Source organism: Portunus trituberculatus, chromosome 45, assembly GCF_017591435.1.
Source record: "Portunus trituberculatus isolate SZX2019 chromosome 45, ASM1759143v1, whole genome shotgun sequence".
Lineage (NCBI taxonomy): Eukaryota > Metazoa > Arthropoda > Malacostraca > Decapoda > Portunidae > Portunus > Portunus trituberculatus.
In genome coordinates, this window is record NC_059299.1 from 7,261,419 (window position 1) to 7,279,979 (window position 18,561).

General features: G+C 42.4%; 1 protein-coding gene across 1 annotated transcript in view; it reads left to right on the plus strand.

Annotated features, from left to right (window-relative positions):
• Nucleotides 1-18,561, plus strand: part of LOC123519495 (zwei Ig domain protein zig-8-like) — a 75,308-nt gene that overhangs the window by 18,942 nt on the left and 37,805 nt on the right. The window contains exon 2 of the mRNA XM_045280847.1: nt 5,189-5,508. Coding sequence (XP_045136782.1) covers nt 5,189-5,508 — 320 coding nt within the window. The remainder of the gene's footprint in view (nt 1-5,188; nt 5,509-18,561) is intronic.

Sequence of the window (18,561 nt, forward strand, 5' to 3'; positions counted from 1 at the left end):
CACCTCGCCTTGTGTTACCCTTCACGCTATCAACGAAGGACAAACCCTGGAGGCTTTTGCAGGTGGCGCTGACGGAGGGAAAGGAAAGAGAGAAGGAAAATTAAAAGCATTGAGAGATAAAGGGAAAAGAAGGCAAGTGAAAGGAAGGGGCTGCAAAGGAAGGGAGAAAAAAGATAAGGGGAAAAAAACTAAAGGAAGGAAGGGGAGGGAAAGAAAGGGAAGGGTCGAGAGGAGTACGAGAAGAACCCTCACAGATAAAGATAAGGACAAAAATAGAAGACCAGCAGCGTGAAAAGATAATGAACAAAGGTTACCATGATGAGAGAGAGAGAGAGAGAGAGAGAGAGAGAGAGAGAGAGAGAGAGAGAGGCAGCAAAAGATTATGAACTGGAAGACATAGATATAGAAAGAATAAAAATGCCTGGAGTCAGATCAAGGAAAGAACCACCATCACCACCACCACCACCACCACCACCACCACCACCACCACCACCACCACTAGTAGTAGGAAGAGAGAGGAAGTGAAGAAACCAGTAACAAAGAAATTAAGCAAGAGAACAGGGGAGAGAAAGAGAAGGAGAGCACTAGAACAGTGAAAGGGGTGGGAGAGAGAAAGAGAGGATGAGAAAAGAGGAAAGGGAAGAAAGCATTAGAGGTTCTCACACCAAGACTAAGGTGCACAGGAAAAAGTGAGGCAAGGGAGAGAGGAAGGGAGTAACGGGGCATTCCTGAGACACGCAAATATTCAGTAGGGGAGGTGATGCATAGCGTTATCATAAGAGGGATGACTGGCAAGGGTTACGCGGAAAATAATTTGTAGAGGAGTTCGCTTGAAGATGTGAGAATTCCCCTCCATACTCTTTCCATCCTGATACACTTTTCTTACTTGGCTATGCTCGTATCTGTCTACTAAAACACCTTCTAACACACTTTTCCTGGTCAATAATGCGTACCTCTGCTTCATACCTGCCATAATATTTTCTCCTGCTCTTCCAGTACACTCCCTTGCTCTATACCTCTTGTATCTATACCATAAGACACCTTTATTACATTTCTATTACCTTTTCTATTACATATTCACTCCCAATACACACATCTACTACACATATACTTGTCTCCAAATTAACCTTTACTACACACCTGTCTCTAATACACATTTACTACACCTGATCTCTTTACATGCACTTCAATAACACACCTGCCTCTTATCACATACTTCTGCTTTATACCTACTCACTAACACACCTCTGCTACACACCTGTCCATTAGCATACCTGAGATAGTAGCTACCTGCATATGCCTTCCAATTACACGAATTCTGATCTTGTTATTAAGTAAGAGTGTAGTTATAGATGGCAATAAGAGCAGGTTTCGTTTTTTTTTATCTAGCAGCGCAAATTAAGTATATGATTAATTTTTATGCGTTAGAAGTTTGCCTATTGTTTTTTTTAATGGTTCTGGAATAAAAGGGATTAAGGAGGATTATAATTACTGACCCTGAAAAGTCTACATCAGAGAGGCCAATTATTAGGATCCAACTGATTATCACAATTTTAAAGGTTATTTTTTTCTATTTTTTTTTCTTGTTTCCGGCTTATGAGTGAGTCTATAGTATTTCAATTAAATCCTTTTCATCGTTACGAGACTTACAGTAAAAATAATGTTGTCCAAAATTACTACGCTATTATTACAAAGAAAAATTATAAATAGTACGAAACGCCTTATTTTATTACGCTGTTTGACTTCTCCACGCTTTTTTCTTTTCTTTTTTTCTTTCCGTACTTTATTAATGAAAAATCTCATAATTTTGTCAACAGTATTCAATCTGACTCAACATCGTTCAGTCTAACCTAACCAAACATTTTTTTTGCTATGTAAGAGGGAAAATTGGTCAAAGCAAACACAAATACAAAAAATGACCACTCAGTCGTCAGCTCCCATACAGAACAGAAAGAGTCAGTCCAAAGGCAGGGATAAATGTCTTAAAACTTCCTCATATGACGCAACAACATTCAGCCTAGGAGCGAGATTCACCACCACAAGCATGGCAGTCGTGGCTTACAAACAAACACCTCCTGAGCTTAACAGAATGGCATGGTGTTAGTATAATGGAGTATAATTGTGCATGAGAACTGCTAATAATAGGGTTAGGTTAGATGAAGTTATGTTTATTGTCACAAAGTTATATTAGCTTAGTAAAGTGAGACGAGGTGAGGGTAAGTTGCATGAGGTGAAGTGAGCTATATAATAAAGTTGAATGGTAAAAAAAGTAATTCAGTAGTGTAACATTAGTCTTTTTGTTTTTCAAGCCTTGTTCAGTAAAAATCACCTGGAATTACTCAAACAAAATAAGAAGTGTCACGCTGCCATTAGAACGAAATAGCTACTCCGGGAGAGCTGCAGTATCGTTACATTTACTTCACTCCCAAATTACACGAGGAAAATTACCTGATCACAGCCTCGGGAAAGCACGTCATTATGTGTCTTAATTAACTGGGGATTTAGTGAGGCCTAAAACTTCGTTCCCTTGATGTAGGTGGCAGCTTTCCGCGCCAGGCAACAGACAGGCATCACGGGACTTGTAGGGGGAGACGGATGCCTGTCGGAGATTTTCTTATTCTTTGAAATTTTGCAATGCACGGATTCAAAACTGACACAAGACGAAATATTGTAGCTTTAAATATACCACACTTCAAAAGAAAATATATTCATACATACTGACATGATATACTACATATGCTTACATTAAAAACTGATAAAATAAAATCAAATATGTATAGAGTTATAAATACTACGCTTCAAACATATTAATCATAACATTTACTATTTAAATAAGAAAAAAACGAAAAAAAACTGTTCTATAAATAAACCACAAAAAAATCGCTATTCAAAACATTACACAGAAAGACTGAAAATAAATACAGAAGCAAAAAAAAACTTAAAGCTCCAAAAAACATCAAACCCTTTTCGCTCTTCAATTAACCCACAACTTTCGATCCTAACACTGAACACCATGAAGACCGTAATTATGAGCCAAATCTCCTCACGTCTCAGTTCCACGTAGGATTATGGAGGAGGTAAGTTACGCCCCAGAGACTTAAGTGAGTATTACGCTAGCTTGTATCTGTTTAACTCCCATATTATACGCTGCTCTCGACCATTAAAGAACGACCTGCACGGGGAGACTTAGATAAAACACACAAATCCAGACTTCCCCACAAAATAAGCGAAATGGATACAGCTCATTAATAGTTTAGTAACCAGCTCCCCTCCTGTGTGTGTGTGTGTGTGTGTGTGTGTGTGTGTGTGTGTGTGTGTGTGTGTGTGTGTGTGTGTGTGTGTGTGTGTGTGTGTGTGTGTGTGTGTGTGTGTGTGTGTGTGTGTGTGTGTAGTTTTACCTTCATGAACACCTATACTAACGCCACATAACGAACATATTAACAAAGCCCTGATGAGACACACAATATTAACATGAATTTCAATAAATCCTTTGTAACCCCCTTCCTCACCCCTGCCTCGCTCTCTTCCTCATCCTTGCCTCTCTCTTCCTCATCCCTGCCTCTCTTTTCCTCTCTCTTCCCAAACGTTGCTGTCTCCCAATACTCATTCCATCCTTGCATCTTCCTAATTCATTTCCCTTACTGCTGTATTTTATAATGAGCATTGCGAATCTCCCCTTTACTCGTCCTTGCTATTTTTATTCCTGCCTTTCTCTTTCCTAACTGCTTCCCTTCTGCTTATCTTTTTCTCCAGCTCATTATCGCTTCTCTTTCTTCCATACTCGTCCCAGCAAACATGTCAACTCATTATTCTGTTAACTCTCCTGAACTCTCCTCTATCTCACTTTGCTCTGACTCACAATCACTGTCATCCTTAAACTTATTCCCCCGTGACATTTCCCAACACTAATCTTCCTTGACTTCCTCCACTATATAGATATTCCTGATACCTTTCCTCGGAAACCCACACGCACACTCAGACTTTATATATAGAAATGTGAGCGGGAAAAAGCCACGCCACAGTAACTGCCAGGGAACTTTCCCGTCGCCATGACCACCACTTCAAGCACCAATACCACCACCATCACCACAATGACCAGGACCTTCAGCAAAAACACAGCATTGCCACCGCCTCGAGGACCACCATCAGGAACAATAATAAAGTTTCACCACCGACAATCAGGAACAGTAAGAAGCATCATAACCATCATCACCAGGAAGCAGCAACACCATCACCACCACCAGTATCTACACCTAGAAAAGCCACAGCCAACAAGGAGACGAAAAGAAGACGACAAAGATGAAGCCACCAGTGAAAAGAATCTTAACTTCCCCGCCATTGAGGTTTTCTAAGCGACGCAGCTTGTCGGATTTTCGTGTCTTCCGCCTGAAAAAAAAAGTTTCTTACACCAACTCAGAACTTTCAAATAAAAAAATAGATAAAAAAAATTCCCTTCAGCCTTTTGTGATATTTATCCCTCCTCTTCTACCTCTCCCTCTCCCTCTTTCTTTTCCTCCACCTTCAATGTTATCGTCGCTTGTAGGATAAAAGGTCTGACATAAATAACGTGTCCTATCATACACCTTCCGCCTATGTACTGTAAGCTCTTTGCCGCCATTCTGCAAGCGCTACCCTTATCCGATTGTAAACAGCACCACTGTATAACAAATCTGAATACTTTTGCGGCCCACATTTCACTCTCGCCTCGCTCTCTCTGTACCACACTCACTCACACATTCGCTCACTCGGTATAGTTATAATTAAATCTCTCCTGTTGTTCTATTTCGAACACATATAACTCGCTCTCTCACTCACTCACTCACTCACTCAGTTTACTCCAAATTCAGTTATTTTATTATTTGTGCTCTTCTATTTCACTCATATCTGTAACCCGCTCTCAAATTTGATACCTCAAACTTATATCATTCTACCATTCACTCTGTTGCGGGTTGCACAGTTGCCTCTTGACCAATATAAGTACAACGCTGTTAAACTAATGAAATCCTACATAGTGTCATTCAGTGATATTGAAATACAGTAGAATAACACACACACACACACACACACACACACACACACACACACACACACACAACTGGGGAACCTTCACAAACTTTTCCAGTAAACACAAGTACAAAAGCTACAAATCCACGTGTACTTAATCTATATGCATCCTTGTCTTTTACAGGAGTCAGCAGTTTAAGATCGTCCTCCCTGCCGACAACCAGCACCCGTTTTCTTCACCGAGACTTCCTGCTGGTGGGCTTGGCGAGGAGGAAGACGCGGGGCAGCGGCGTGGGCACTGGCATTACTATAACAAGCGGTAGCAGTAGCAGTCCAGTGGAACCCATACGACCCCTGCTTGACCTGACCTCGGGCACGACAGGGGAGCCTCAGGTCACGCCGCCCCTGCCCCTCTTTGACGAGGCAGCGCCGAGAAATGTGTCGGAACTGACGGGAAACGCGGCCTACCTACACTGCATTGTGCATAACCTCGGGAACAGAAGTGTGAGTAGACAGAGAGAGAGAGAGAGAGAGAGAGAGAGAGAGAGAGAGAGAGAGAGAGAGAGAGAGAGAGAGAGAGAGAGAGAGAGAGAGAGAGAGAGAGAATATACTGTTTTCCTAGTAGTAGGTGTAGTAGAAGTAGAAGTAGCAGTAGTAGTAGTAGTAGTAGTAGTAGTAGTAGTAGTAGTAGTAGTAGTAGTAGTAGTAGTGGTTGTGGTAGTAGTGGTTTTGTTCCAAATAACTAAACCTCTGCGATGGAAACTATTATTTGATTTTTTTTTTTACCAAATAATCCTCCTTTTGTAAGCTTTAGAAAACCTTCAGATAATAAAAAAAGAAAAAAATATTGCAGCAGTCTGTGTGTGTGTGTGTGTGTGTGTGTGTGTGTGTGTGTGTGTGTGTGTGTGTGTGTGTGTGTGTGTGTTTAAGAGGGGTGATTCTAAACGTAATGTGGGTCGTTTGCGTGGTGCACCTGTTAGCGTGCTTCTGTTATCGACTGTCCTCGCAAACCAATATGCAATGTGTTCCTTTAAGAGCATGCACGCCAAGGTAAACCCAAGGGAACCTATTGTAACCTCTATAAACAACGTCAACAAGACCTATTTACGTGTACATTATCACTATACAGCCTCGCCGCCGCCAAGAACAGCAATAATAGCAGTGCTTGCAACACTCCAAAGGAAAATGAAGTTTGAAAATTGAAAAAAAATAGAAAATCATAAGGTTGGTTGGTCGGTCGTTCGGTGGTTCGGTCTCTCTCTCTCTCTCTCTCTCTCTCTCTCTCTCTCTCTCTCTCTGTTCTTGACAATATTACACATCCCGAGTTCATGTTTTGCCATTTTCTTTTATTTTCTCCTTCCACCGCGTCGCCTTCCTTCCTCCTGCTCCATTTCTTCCAAGGTCTTTTACGTTTTCTTCCCTTAAGGCGAAGGCAACGTGAATATAATACTAATTTCTATTAATTTTTTGTGTCATCTTAATATGCAAATGCGAGGTCAAAGTGGCGAGCATCAAGAAAAAGAGTAGTCACGGAGATACAGGTGTGCGGCGGGAACAGCTAGAGGGAACAGGTAGTGAAGGAAAAGTTGTCAGGCGTCACCAGCTGCCCGGCCGACAAACCCTCACACTTCCGCTAAAAAATACATGATCCGCAACACTATCTGTCTTCATTATACACTAGATTACTTATGAAAACCTCGTGTGAATTCTGATTGAGTCGATACAGTTTGCCTTCTGTGTTTCGTTCTATGCTGCAGTGATTTAATATTCCCGCCAAAAAGTAACCACCGCTCATTTGCTGCCCCTCTTTCCTACACCTATAGCTGCACTGGGCTGATTACATAATTATCTCATATATTAATCTATTCACTTCATAACAGCTTCTATATAATACGCTTGACTGCTCATCTACCTACAGAACGCTAGGTTGAGATTAAATAATTACGTGGTAAAATAACAAGCCCATCTACTTATCACGGCTAACCAGGAATACAAGTGCTAATACAAATATTCAAACGTGTACTCACTTTGTCCTCTCACACATCCAGCAGAATCACAGCAGTAGAGAAGAGATTATCAAGGGAAGTGGTACACGCAACGAGACACTCACAGCACATGCCACATCACACTAGCGGATTGAAGGTATTGAAGTTGTAAGCTGCGGCAACCAGTGACGTCACGTATTTAGGTTCTTAATGGTGATTTTGTTGGTGTTTCTCTTCAGTACTGCTCATTTTATTGTTCTTCCTGTTTACTTTCTCCTAAAACGTGTGATATTTTAGTTCTCTCTGTGTTTTCGTCAAGCAAAAGTCTTCATATCATTTTATTTTGTTTTCGATAAACTAGTTGTGATGCTCCTTGATCCTATCTGGCAACCTACCTATACACATGATTTGCTTGTTTAGTCTTTCCTCTATTTTCAGAGAGAGAGAGAGAGAGAGAGAGAGAGAGAGAGAGAGAGAGATTATAACCAGGTTGCAAAAGACAAGGAAGCAATAAATATAACGAACAAAGATAACACGAAAACGCAGACACAACCTGATATCACGGGAAATAAAACAAGAAAGGCAAATACAATGACGGATATTACGAAAGAACAATTATTAAACTGTGACGAAAAAACAAACCTCACAAAGAGAGAGAGAGAGAGAGAGAGAGAGAGAGAGAGAGAGAGAGAGAGAGAGAGAGAGAGAGAGAGAGAGAGAGAGATAAGGCGGATTTCAACAGCACACAGCTCATCAACACAGCATTTGATATCTGTATCTCGGTTCATAAAAGCAAATATAGAAAGCAAGTTGATTGAAGGACGGGAAAGCAGAGTGGAGTGGCAGAGAGTTGCTATGGAGTTATGCAAGAGGTTTCCCACTCATTCCCCATTTACTTTCCTCTAACTTTACATTTTCCTCCCCCCCTCCTTCCCTCTCACTTCCCTCTTCCTTTCCTTTTTCGCTTCCCACTTCTTTTTTACCCATCCACGCAGCTGGAAGTAAGGGAGAGGAGGAGGCAGGAGTGAAAAATAGCGGTCATTTGACTTTATGGGCAAAGCGTGAGCCCGTCAGTGTTTAAGGCTGAGTTTGGGAGGTTACCTTGAAGCCCTCAACCACTGAAGCCTTGCCCTAAACCAAGCACTCACCCTCACTCATCATTCTTTCATCATCACCCTTGTTCATTTAGTTCCTGTTACTCTCAGCCTCGCCCTCTCCAATCTCGTAAATGGTTCTCTCCTCCCATACTCCAACATATGTTCCTCAAATCCTTGTCATTTGTCCTTGTTCTTCTAGTTTCATTCTTATTTTTCCATTCTCGTTCTTGTTACTCACAGTCTTGTCTTTTCTAATCTCGTAACTTGTTCTCCTCTTCCCATAGTCTTGTATATGTTCTTCACTGCCTCGTCATTTGTCCTCGTCCTTCCAGCTTCATTCTTGTTCCTCTATTCTTGCTCACGTTACTCCCCGACTCGTTCTCGTTCCCTCCACAGTTTTATCCTTGCTTCCTCGTCTCGTTCCTTTCCATCCACCTTCGTCCTCGTTCTCCATTTTCGTCTTCGTTACTACCAGCTTAGTCCTCGTTCCTCTCAGTCACGTTCTCGCCATCCCAGCCTCTCCCTCGTGCTTATGCCAGTAACCCGCAGTTCATGTCGTAGAAAACTGGCTGATTGGCTTAAGAGAAGAGCCAATGACAGCCACTTTCTCTAATTGACTCATGGTGCAACTCTTTCCAAAGGTGATGACTCGATAGGAACACACACACACACACACACACACACACACACACACACACACACACATACACGCACGGGTTAATCTTGCAGCACACGACTCATCCACATATGAACACTTCTTTGAAATTCCCACGTCAATACAACCAGTTATTCCTCACATTTACTCACGTAGAAGCTTCGAAGCACGACTGATTACGCGAGCCATTTCCCTTGATGCTGCTCATGTAGTCAGAATAACGTAAGGAAATGTAAAACGTGCAAAAAAAAGGACGTCGTTCAAAAGTTCAGAATTCTGTCGCGGTGGAATGTGAGAGAAAATAAACCGAGGAGAAATACATCTGAGAAATAGTTGTGAGAGTAAGGCTGAGTGTAGAATGTGTATAGAATGCAGAACGTTCGATGTTGCTTAACTCTGCATAGCGTTACGGGCACGAACACAACAGGCACTTGAGTATATACCGAGTCCTGCCTGTCCTGTGCTTCCGGGAACGTGGGCAGGCAACAGGCAGGCCGGAAGGTTACACTGCAGGTTACTGTGTTCAAGGTAACGGAGATGGAAGCTTGAAAATCACACATTACTGCAAATGGCGTGAAGAGAATGGGTAGAATCAGAAAACAGGATGAAAGGCGAGGTGACGAGTGGGTGACAGGAGACAGGGACGATTAAATAAAGAGTGAATGTGTGCAGCGAGACGATTTCCAGTGAAGGATCATTAACAGCGCAATGAAAAGTGCTAACACAGGTAAGCGAAACGAGTGAATGCACCCCACGAATACTTAAAGTTCCGATTCCACGCTCATTTGGACCGAACTTCAAACGAAAATAAAAAGATAACAGAGAGAGAGAAGTATACGATTGCCTTGAAGGATATCAGGGAAAACTCCAGCCTTTTTTTACGCTAACTTTTCACCTGTTTAATTAGAGTCGCCCGCAGCATCACGCTCAAGGTTGCCAACATATACGTATCTGCAGCTCCATCCTTCCTCCTCCTCCTGGCTTATCTCCCTTATCTTTTCGGCTCTTTCGTGCCTATTATCTCCTTCACTTTTTTTTATTAATGCATCTTGCTCTTCTTAGTAATCCGCCTCGTCCTTCTCGTCCTTCTCCGACTCCTACTTATCATCCTTGCTTCTCTTCTTCCTCTTCCGCCTCTTCCTCTTCCTTCGCTCCGTCGCTCCAAGGACTAATGAGGACCCAGACATCCTCCGCTCACATAACTATAAGACTAAGACTCCTACTGACTTATCCTTCACTCCTACTGGCACACACACACACACACACACACACACACATATATACAACCATTTTTTACAGCAGTTGTTCCCTTTCGTACCCAATAAAACAGACAATAAAAGAGGGAAACAGCTAAAAAAAAAAAAAAAACTGGGATGGAAACAGCTAAAAAAAAAGAAAGAAAACGGATGGAGCGACATTACCAAGGATAACTACACTAAATTCCCTAAAATTGCCACGAAAAACAACAACAACGGAACGACAACAAGAACTTAACATCTATCCTTTACCCAACGCCTCTTGTTTGCATGTACGTACGTTCATTACACACAAACATTACGATCTTCCCTTAAACTTCCACCACCCAGCAGTTTCGCCCGCCTGTATACGCAAACCAACACCAAACACGCTCCCATGCGCAGATTACACGCTGCTAGTTAAGCTGTAACACTGACAACTGCGTGGACTAGAGGGCGGAAGCACTTGTCCTTTGAGAGTGCGAGGGTGACGAGGGGGAGTGACGAGTGACGAGGAGCGATAAGAGGATAAATGCAAGGGCGTAGACAGAAAGAGGGGAAGTGTGGGGAGGAGAGAAAGTAGATGAGAAGGCAAGAGGCTAAAGAAAGACGAGAGGAAGGGAAGACATGAGAGAGAGAGAGAGAGAGAGAGAGAGAGAGAGAGAGAGAGAGAGAGAGAGAGAGAGAGAGAGAGAGAACATCCAGGAAGCAGGCTCGGTAAGGAAAGACATGATAGGAGGGGAAGGATGGAAGGGAAGAGAGGGAATGAGATGAGGAACGAGGTGGAAGGACGCCGGGATCCTACTAGCAGATGTAAATGGTAAAGTCTTGAGGGAGTAAGGAGAGAAGGAATTGAGGAGAGGAAGGAGGGAGTAGCGGCGCCTTCCTGCCCTCCAAGGATGTGAGTGCGTAAGGCGTCGCAACAAAAAGGATGTATGAGACTTCCTGGAGGCGCCTCATGACTGCTATCTTGATTTTCACCCGCCGCACGTCATTCAATACTCCCTTCCTCCGTTTTCTTCCTTGTCTCTTCCGTTTTCTTTGTACTCTGAGGTCTGGTGGTACGTTGCAGCTTAGCAAGAGGAACATAAACGGTGTATTCTTGTTCTCACTGGATTTTGAGCTTTTTTTTCTTTCTTTTTTGTGATATTTACACTTGGGGAGTTAGAGAGTTTTTTTCATTTGTGTTCTTTCTTTTTCATTTTTTCCTGGGGGCGGCATCTAGTGTATGACTGTAGCTTACTGGGAGGAAACTAAAGGGTTTATCTCCTATCATGTCAATTCTGCGGTTAGTTTTTTTTTAAGGGATAAATTTTCAACTGGGATTGGCATTGGTGGATTGCTTTTTATCGTTCTGCTGGTAGTTTATCCATAGATTCGTGGGCACACATGGTTTTAGCTTTACATATCCAGGTGGGGTCAGTTAGGTGAACGGAATGTGGCAACAGTCGTATCCGTAAAGATTTCCATGTAAATGTGCGGGATGACCAGGAATAAACAGTTTGCGAATCTCTAAACTCGATGGACTCCATTTGGCTCAGTATCTGCCGCTGCCTTATCTGAGCTGAAGCGTGAATTGAAAGTAGCTTATTCATTAAAACCGCTCACCGAGGCTTATACATTTGGATCTACTTGGAAAGAACGAAGAGTTACATTTCAATTCTTCCCCGGATAAGCTGACTCGCCTGTCCGGTTTATGCTGACCACTGCAGCGCGGCCATCTGGCGGCATGAGACTCAGGGACAGTGTTTTCAGTAAAGCGTGTGTGTGTGTGTGTGTGTGTGTGTGTGTGTGTGTGTGTGTGTGTGTGTGTGTGTTCACGCGCTTGAGAGGAAAATTGACCTGACTCCATGCCACGGGTGTCACAAGGCACCTGGTGTTTTCAATTACCTGGCTGGGCTGGCATGACTTTCCAAGCCTTCTCGCACCCTCCACTCCCCACTCCCACCTCTTCAATCCTCTCCACTCCCTCCCACAATCCACTCCAGTCCCACCCACTATTGTCACTCCAATCCATCTCCCCTTCGCAGCTTGGAATCGTGGGAGTCATGGTAGGCAGGAATCAGGAGGTAGCGCTGGGATTCGTTGCTGAACCCCGCCCTCTCTCCTCCCGCTGAGTGCCTCCTGACGACCCACATTGCTACCTTGACTTTCACTGCTTCACTTTACTCGCTCTGCCTTACTTTACTCACGTCCATGCCACTCTGACTTCCTTTAGGTTCTTTTATATTCACATTTTGGTTTAGTGTTGAAAGTTTTTTTTTTTTTTTTTTTGGTGTATTTGTAGTGTTAGTTAAGGGTGATAATGTCTCAGGACTTTAAGGGAGTGAATAAGACCGTGAACAGAAGAAAGAAGAAAAAAAAGTAACGATGAAAATATAAAAGAACAAAAAAAATATTCTTGAGGTAATTAAAGTAACGTAACATCACTACACACACACACACACACACACACACACACACACACACACACACACACACACACACACACATAATCCATAGTCAGTTTGAGACATGTAAACAAATATCACGCACCAACATGTCTTTTTACTTTCCTTTTTTTTTTCCTTTTTTTTTGGGTCAGAGAGTGGCAGGGGATGGTATTGACAGTCACCTCAATGCTCCTGTCAATACAACGAGGAAGAGCATAGCGAGGAGGAGAGGGATGAGGGGGAGGGAGATTTTGGAGAGGAAGAGGTGGATGGAGAGTAGAAAAACCAGGAAGAGGAGGAAAAAGAGGAGGAGGATAGACAAAACAGGGAAAAGGAAGAGGAAAAGTAAAAGTGAAGGAGCAGGAAATTAAAAGCGTTACTCCTTCGATACCTTTAAAGCTTCTCCTTAACTCACACACCTGGGAAAGAGCATCCAATTACACAGGTGGAGTGACCAGAGGAGTAGTGGCTGAGGAAAGGAAGCGAAGGAGGCATTGTTGCTGTTCTCAGACTCCCCAACTCTCCACCTATCCACTCAAACCCTCCCCCAGCCCTCCACCACCCTCCCCCTCCTTCCCCCAGCTTCCCTCAGCCAAGTCCATCCATTGTGGTCCGCGACTGGCAGGATACAAAGCCGCGGGAAGAATATTGCTGCTTGAGGGTGGAGTGCACGTCTTGCCGCCTCCACTACCCTGCTCTCCACTCCCCCCTCCCCACCACGCACTCCTCTACCCACCCTGCCCTCCTCCACTTCCAGTCCACCTTCCTCGGTAGTGGTATGCACGTTAGGTCATTGTTCAGGGACGCACACACACACACACACACACACACACACACATGCAGACAATGAAGGACACACACACACACACACACACACACACACATACACACACAAGGTTACACAATACACACGCACACACACATACAATCGTGACTGAGTCTGAAAGGTGAGGCGGAGTTTATATTTTTCCTCGGAAGTCTTCCTCGGAAAACAACCGTCTGTCATTTAGTGCTTTTCTGGCAATGCTCGCTTGAGTCATTTCCTTCAGTATTGAATGGACGGGACGCTGAGTGGTTCCTATGAAATATTCCAGTTCTGAGGAAAGGTCACTGCATAGCTAATTCTGTGTCATTGGAGCGTGACATGTGTAGCAGTCCATGTCACCACCAGGCGTCCAGTCTCCCGCGGTCAAGGTTGATAAACAACAACTTGAAGCAACACTAACAACCAGAGCAGAAAAGTTAGCGCCATGACCACAACAGCGCCAGTGGATAACAAGGATTCATTGTCGAGTAGACTGACATATGAGAGTGACTTACTTTATCACCACCGTCATTACTGCCACGTCACCACAAACAGCACTACCACAACCTCCTCGTCATTACTATCACCATCACCACCACGCCAGCCTTTCATCATAGTACCATCAACACACTGACCTTTCAACACTTAATCTAACTAAACCAAACCTAAGCAAACTCATCGTACACTTTACTAGACATCTATCCCTTTTTTTTTTTTTGCTAACTATCGGACCAACAATGGGATTGGCAAGCAGACCTTTTTTTCACTTTTTTTGTTGCTTTTGGTCAACTTTCTCCTCTAACATAGAAGATCCTTAATTTAACCTAACCTAACCTACTCTACATCACTACACCATCACACCACCACCATGTCTTGCGCGTGTCGTGGCGTACAGTGCCAGTTCCAAGACGCGCGGACATAATAGGGCAAGGCGGAAACATCAAAGACCTACACACTCACACCGTGGCTCTCACAGGGCTGCCATGCCCCTGGTAGAACACAAAGCAACCACTGACCCTTACCTACAAGTGAATCCTTTGATGGTGATTAGTACTGCGTAATCTATCGCTCACAAGTTCGAGGAAGGGCATTGATTGTAATAATTAGAAGGTGAGAAAAACGAGGAGCTACATCAGAGAGGAAAAAAAGGATGATATACAAGAGGGGGATGATTAAGAATGGGTAGAATAACCTGTAGAACTATAAAATGAACTTGAATGAAAACTAGGATGATGGGAAGGATAAGAATAAGAAAAGTGAAGATAACGATAAGAAAATAAGATGTGTGGAAACAGGGACAAAAATATAAAGATGAAAAAAGATAAGTAAAACCAAAATGAAAAATGAGAAGAAACAACAAAAATGAAGAAAAAAGGGAAGAAGAATAATGAACAAAAATAAAGAAAAGAAATAAAATAAAGATGAAGAATGAAGAAGAAAAAAACTAAACTAAGGAAAAGAAGAAAGAACAAAGTACAAAGAATGAATGAAAACCGGGGAAAATGGATGACGAGGGCGACAGGGATAACAGGCAGGGCGACAAGCGGCAGTGCAGATCCAACGCGTAACGTCGCTCGCAATAAAAAAAAAAAAAAGGAAGAGAAAAGAAAAAAAAAGTAACATGACGCGGATCAATACTTCCCCCTCGGACAAGAGACACTCGTGGTTCAAAGTGGAGACAAAAAAAAAAAAAAAGTAATATTACCAAGGATGCGGAAAAAAAAAAATTGACACTGGAGTTGCGTAAGATGAAATATAAAAAAAGAAGAAAATAAAACACTTTGTCGATCTCTGAAATTGTCCAGTTCTACAGAAAAATACGTGTTTAGATTTTTTTTTTTTTATATATTTATGTATATATTTTCAATCTGATCCTTGATTTCCTAGTATATTGTTTTAAGAAGAAGAAGAAGAAAAAAAAGAAGAAAAGAAGAAAAAATATGAAGAAAAAAGATGAAGAAAAAAAATAGAAATGGAAAGAGAAGATAAAAAACAAAAACAACAGAAGATAGATAAAATAGAAACAAAAGAAATGAAGAAAACAGCAAGAAAGAAAAACAGAAATACTTACTAAACATACTAAAACACCAGAAACATCGCCATCATTTCCCTGAGCATTCAAGACACACTAAACAATACAATAACATGCCTGTCAATACTCACTCACCTGTCACGGATTATAGATTGCTTCTCTCCTCACATTTTTTGCCGATAAAAAGCGAAAAAGAGAAAAAGCACACCAGAAATACAAAATACGAGGAACATATCAACTCTGAAGGATATAAAATTGATGTTATTGGCTTCCTCACTGAGTCGGATCTACTTAGGCACTAAAAATAAGAGGAAAAAATCACAAGAGTATGTAGAGTACAGGTGAAGGTCAGAGCTCTCAAGGTGACAAGAGACCTTCGAGTATCAGGCCACAAAGACTCAATATCTGCATTATGGTACGAGGAAGAGCAGAACAAGAGATAAAAGGCGAAGGACGACACGAGGCGAGCGTTGGGCGGAAAAGATAAGGAAATATGATGCAGCCACGAGAGCACGATGCAGACACAGAGATATACATTAATAGACACGCAGAGATAGGGATGGAGAGCAAATCTGCGCAATAATATTGACACAGACGCATAAAGATAAATATAAACTTACGAATGGCGAAACGAGATGAAAAAATAAGTGACAATACATTAACAAATACATACATATAAAGACCTAAATTATATAGGACAGAAATAAGCCTACACACACAAATACATGCAAAAATATACATAGAAAGCAAAAACAAAGATATATAAACAGACAACCAAATAGCATAACACACAAACTTACACATACACAAACAGAAACTTAGCAAGATATAACGAAACTTGATACACACATAAACAGACGAAGGTAAATGAAAAAAATCAAACTGCACACAAGGCCAGTGGGAAGACAGAAACCACAGTGCATAGAAATCCAAATACCACAACACACAAACTTACACATACACACACAGAAACTTACAAAGACATAACGAAACCTGAAACACATAGAAACAGACGAAGGTAAATGAAAATGGTAATCAAACTGCACACAATGCCAGTGGGAAGATAGAAACCGCAGTGCATATACCTGACAAGATAATCAGGAGAGGAATACAAGGTAAGGATGGTCACTCCTGGGAGGAAAGTGTGCGGGGAAATGGCGCGGTCGTGAAGAGAAGACGATCACTGGAGAAGAGACGAGGAAAGTATATGCGAATGGAATAAGACCGAGAAGAGAAGGAAAGAGACATGGGAGGCTGTAAAAATAGTGTAAATAGGAGGAGGAGGAAGAGGAGGAACATGCATAGGAGAAAAGAATACTGAGGGTAATGATATTTGATGGGTGAGAGAGAGAGAGAGAGAGAGAGAGAGAGAGAGAGAGAGAGAGAGAGAGAGAGAGAGAGAGAGAGAGAGAAAAAAAAACAGACGAAAAGGGAAATATTACTAAGAAACAACATGAAATTATAGAAAAAGTAGGAAATGAAAACGGAACATTAGAAAAGAGAAACATGAAATTGTGAAGGTGATGGGAAAGATGTTGTGTGTGGGGCATAATGGAGCAGTTGTTGTTGTGCATGTAATAGAGTAGGTCCTGTTGTGGAGATGATGGCATAGGACCTGTTGTGGAGATTGCACTCTGGGGCAGTAAGGTCAGTAAATTCCAGCCTCTGAATGGACGTACAGCGGTGAGTTTCAGGTTTCCCGTGTGAGGTATTACGGCACACTGTTGCTCCCCACCGTGCCTCGCCTCCCTGCCCCTTCTACCACACCTGTCTCGCCTCCCTGCCTCTTCCTACCATCCCTGTCTCGCCTTCCTACCCCTCCTAGCACACCTGTCTCACCTCTCTTACCCCTTCCTAGCACACTTGACTCGCCACCCACACCTGTCTCGACTCCAGTACTCCTTCCTAGCACACCTGCCTCACTCCTTCCAAGCACACCTGTCTCAACCCCCTACCCCTTCCAATCACACCTATCTCGCCTTCTTATCTCTTCCAAGCACACCTGTCTCAGCTCCCTACCCCTTCCAAGCACACCTGTTCGCCTCCCTATCCCTTCCTCGCCCAATTACTTCGCCACACACATCTGTTTATCGTGTTATGGTGGTGAGGATGGTGATGTGTGAATGACAATGGTACGGTAAGGACTGGTGGTGGTAGTGATGGTGAGGGTGATGATGACAAAAAGAGAGCGAACAAGATGAAAATTATTGCTATGTTGTAAAAAGAAAGTTGAATCGCCACATTTCAGCGTCCGTTCTTTATTCATGACAGTAATGGACTATTGGGTGGGTCAATATTGGCGGCTTAACTCTGCCAACAACACACACGAAACGAGTATAATCTTTCCAATTCATCGCATATTGAGTTAAATTTTTAGTGGTGTAGTGATCATTAAGCTAAGGTGATTAAAAAGAATGGAAAAAGACTTACAAAATAACAGAAAATAACAAAAATATGAACTAATTAAATCACACAATACACATGGCTTGAAGGTAACATAAAAAGACACACACTCACACAGACACACACACACACAAAAGAAAGAAAATAAAATCACACACTCCTTTTCTCCTCACACCACCCAACATCCACACAATATAATTTCAAACTTTCCCCTTCTTTCCGCTTCCTATCAGACGGATGGTAAGAATCCAATCACTCTAACAAATTTGAATCTACACAAGTGTTCATCAGCGGCGGCTTGTTCACGTCACAAAGCTACATTAATAACCTCGCCAAGTGGTAGAGTGGGTGGATATTAAGGTGAGCCAATCGCTGCGGGGTGTCCACTTGCATTTGCCACTTTTATTGTGTCGTAACAGAGCAACGTTACAAGCAGGAGGTTTTTGAGACAGGTCGTGAACTCAAGGGATCGTCTCGTGTTATGAATGTGAGCCTTCGATGTCCTGGTTAAAAGAGTAATTGGCTGTGTCCTGAGATAGTATCAGTTATTGTTTTCTTCTTTCTCGGTTCTTGACTCTCCCCACGCACTGATTTCTTCATTTGTTATTACTTTTGCTGCTGTTTTCCTCCTCCTCCTCCTCCTTCTCCTCTTCACTGCTCTCTTATGTTTTCGTCTACCAAACATGTAGCTCAACAATTGTATTACAGTATTTTTCCTTCTCTGTATTCTTGCCTTCTTGTTCTTCTCATTCCATTTTTTCATCTTCGTCTTGGTCTTTTTTCAAATTTTAACTTGTCAATGTTTCTTCTTTGTCTTCTTTCTCCTCTTGCTCTTTTTCTCCCTTGGGTTTTAAGTGTCACAAAGAAGACTTTTTCCTCTCCTCGTTCCTCTTCCCTCCACTAACGAGCTAAC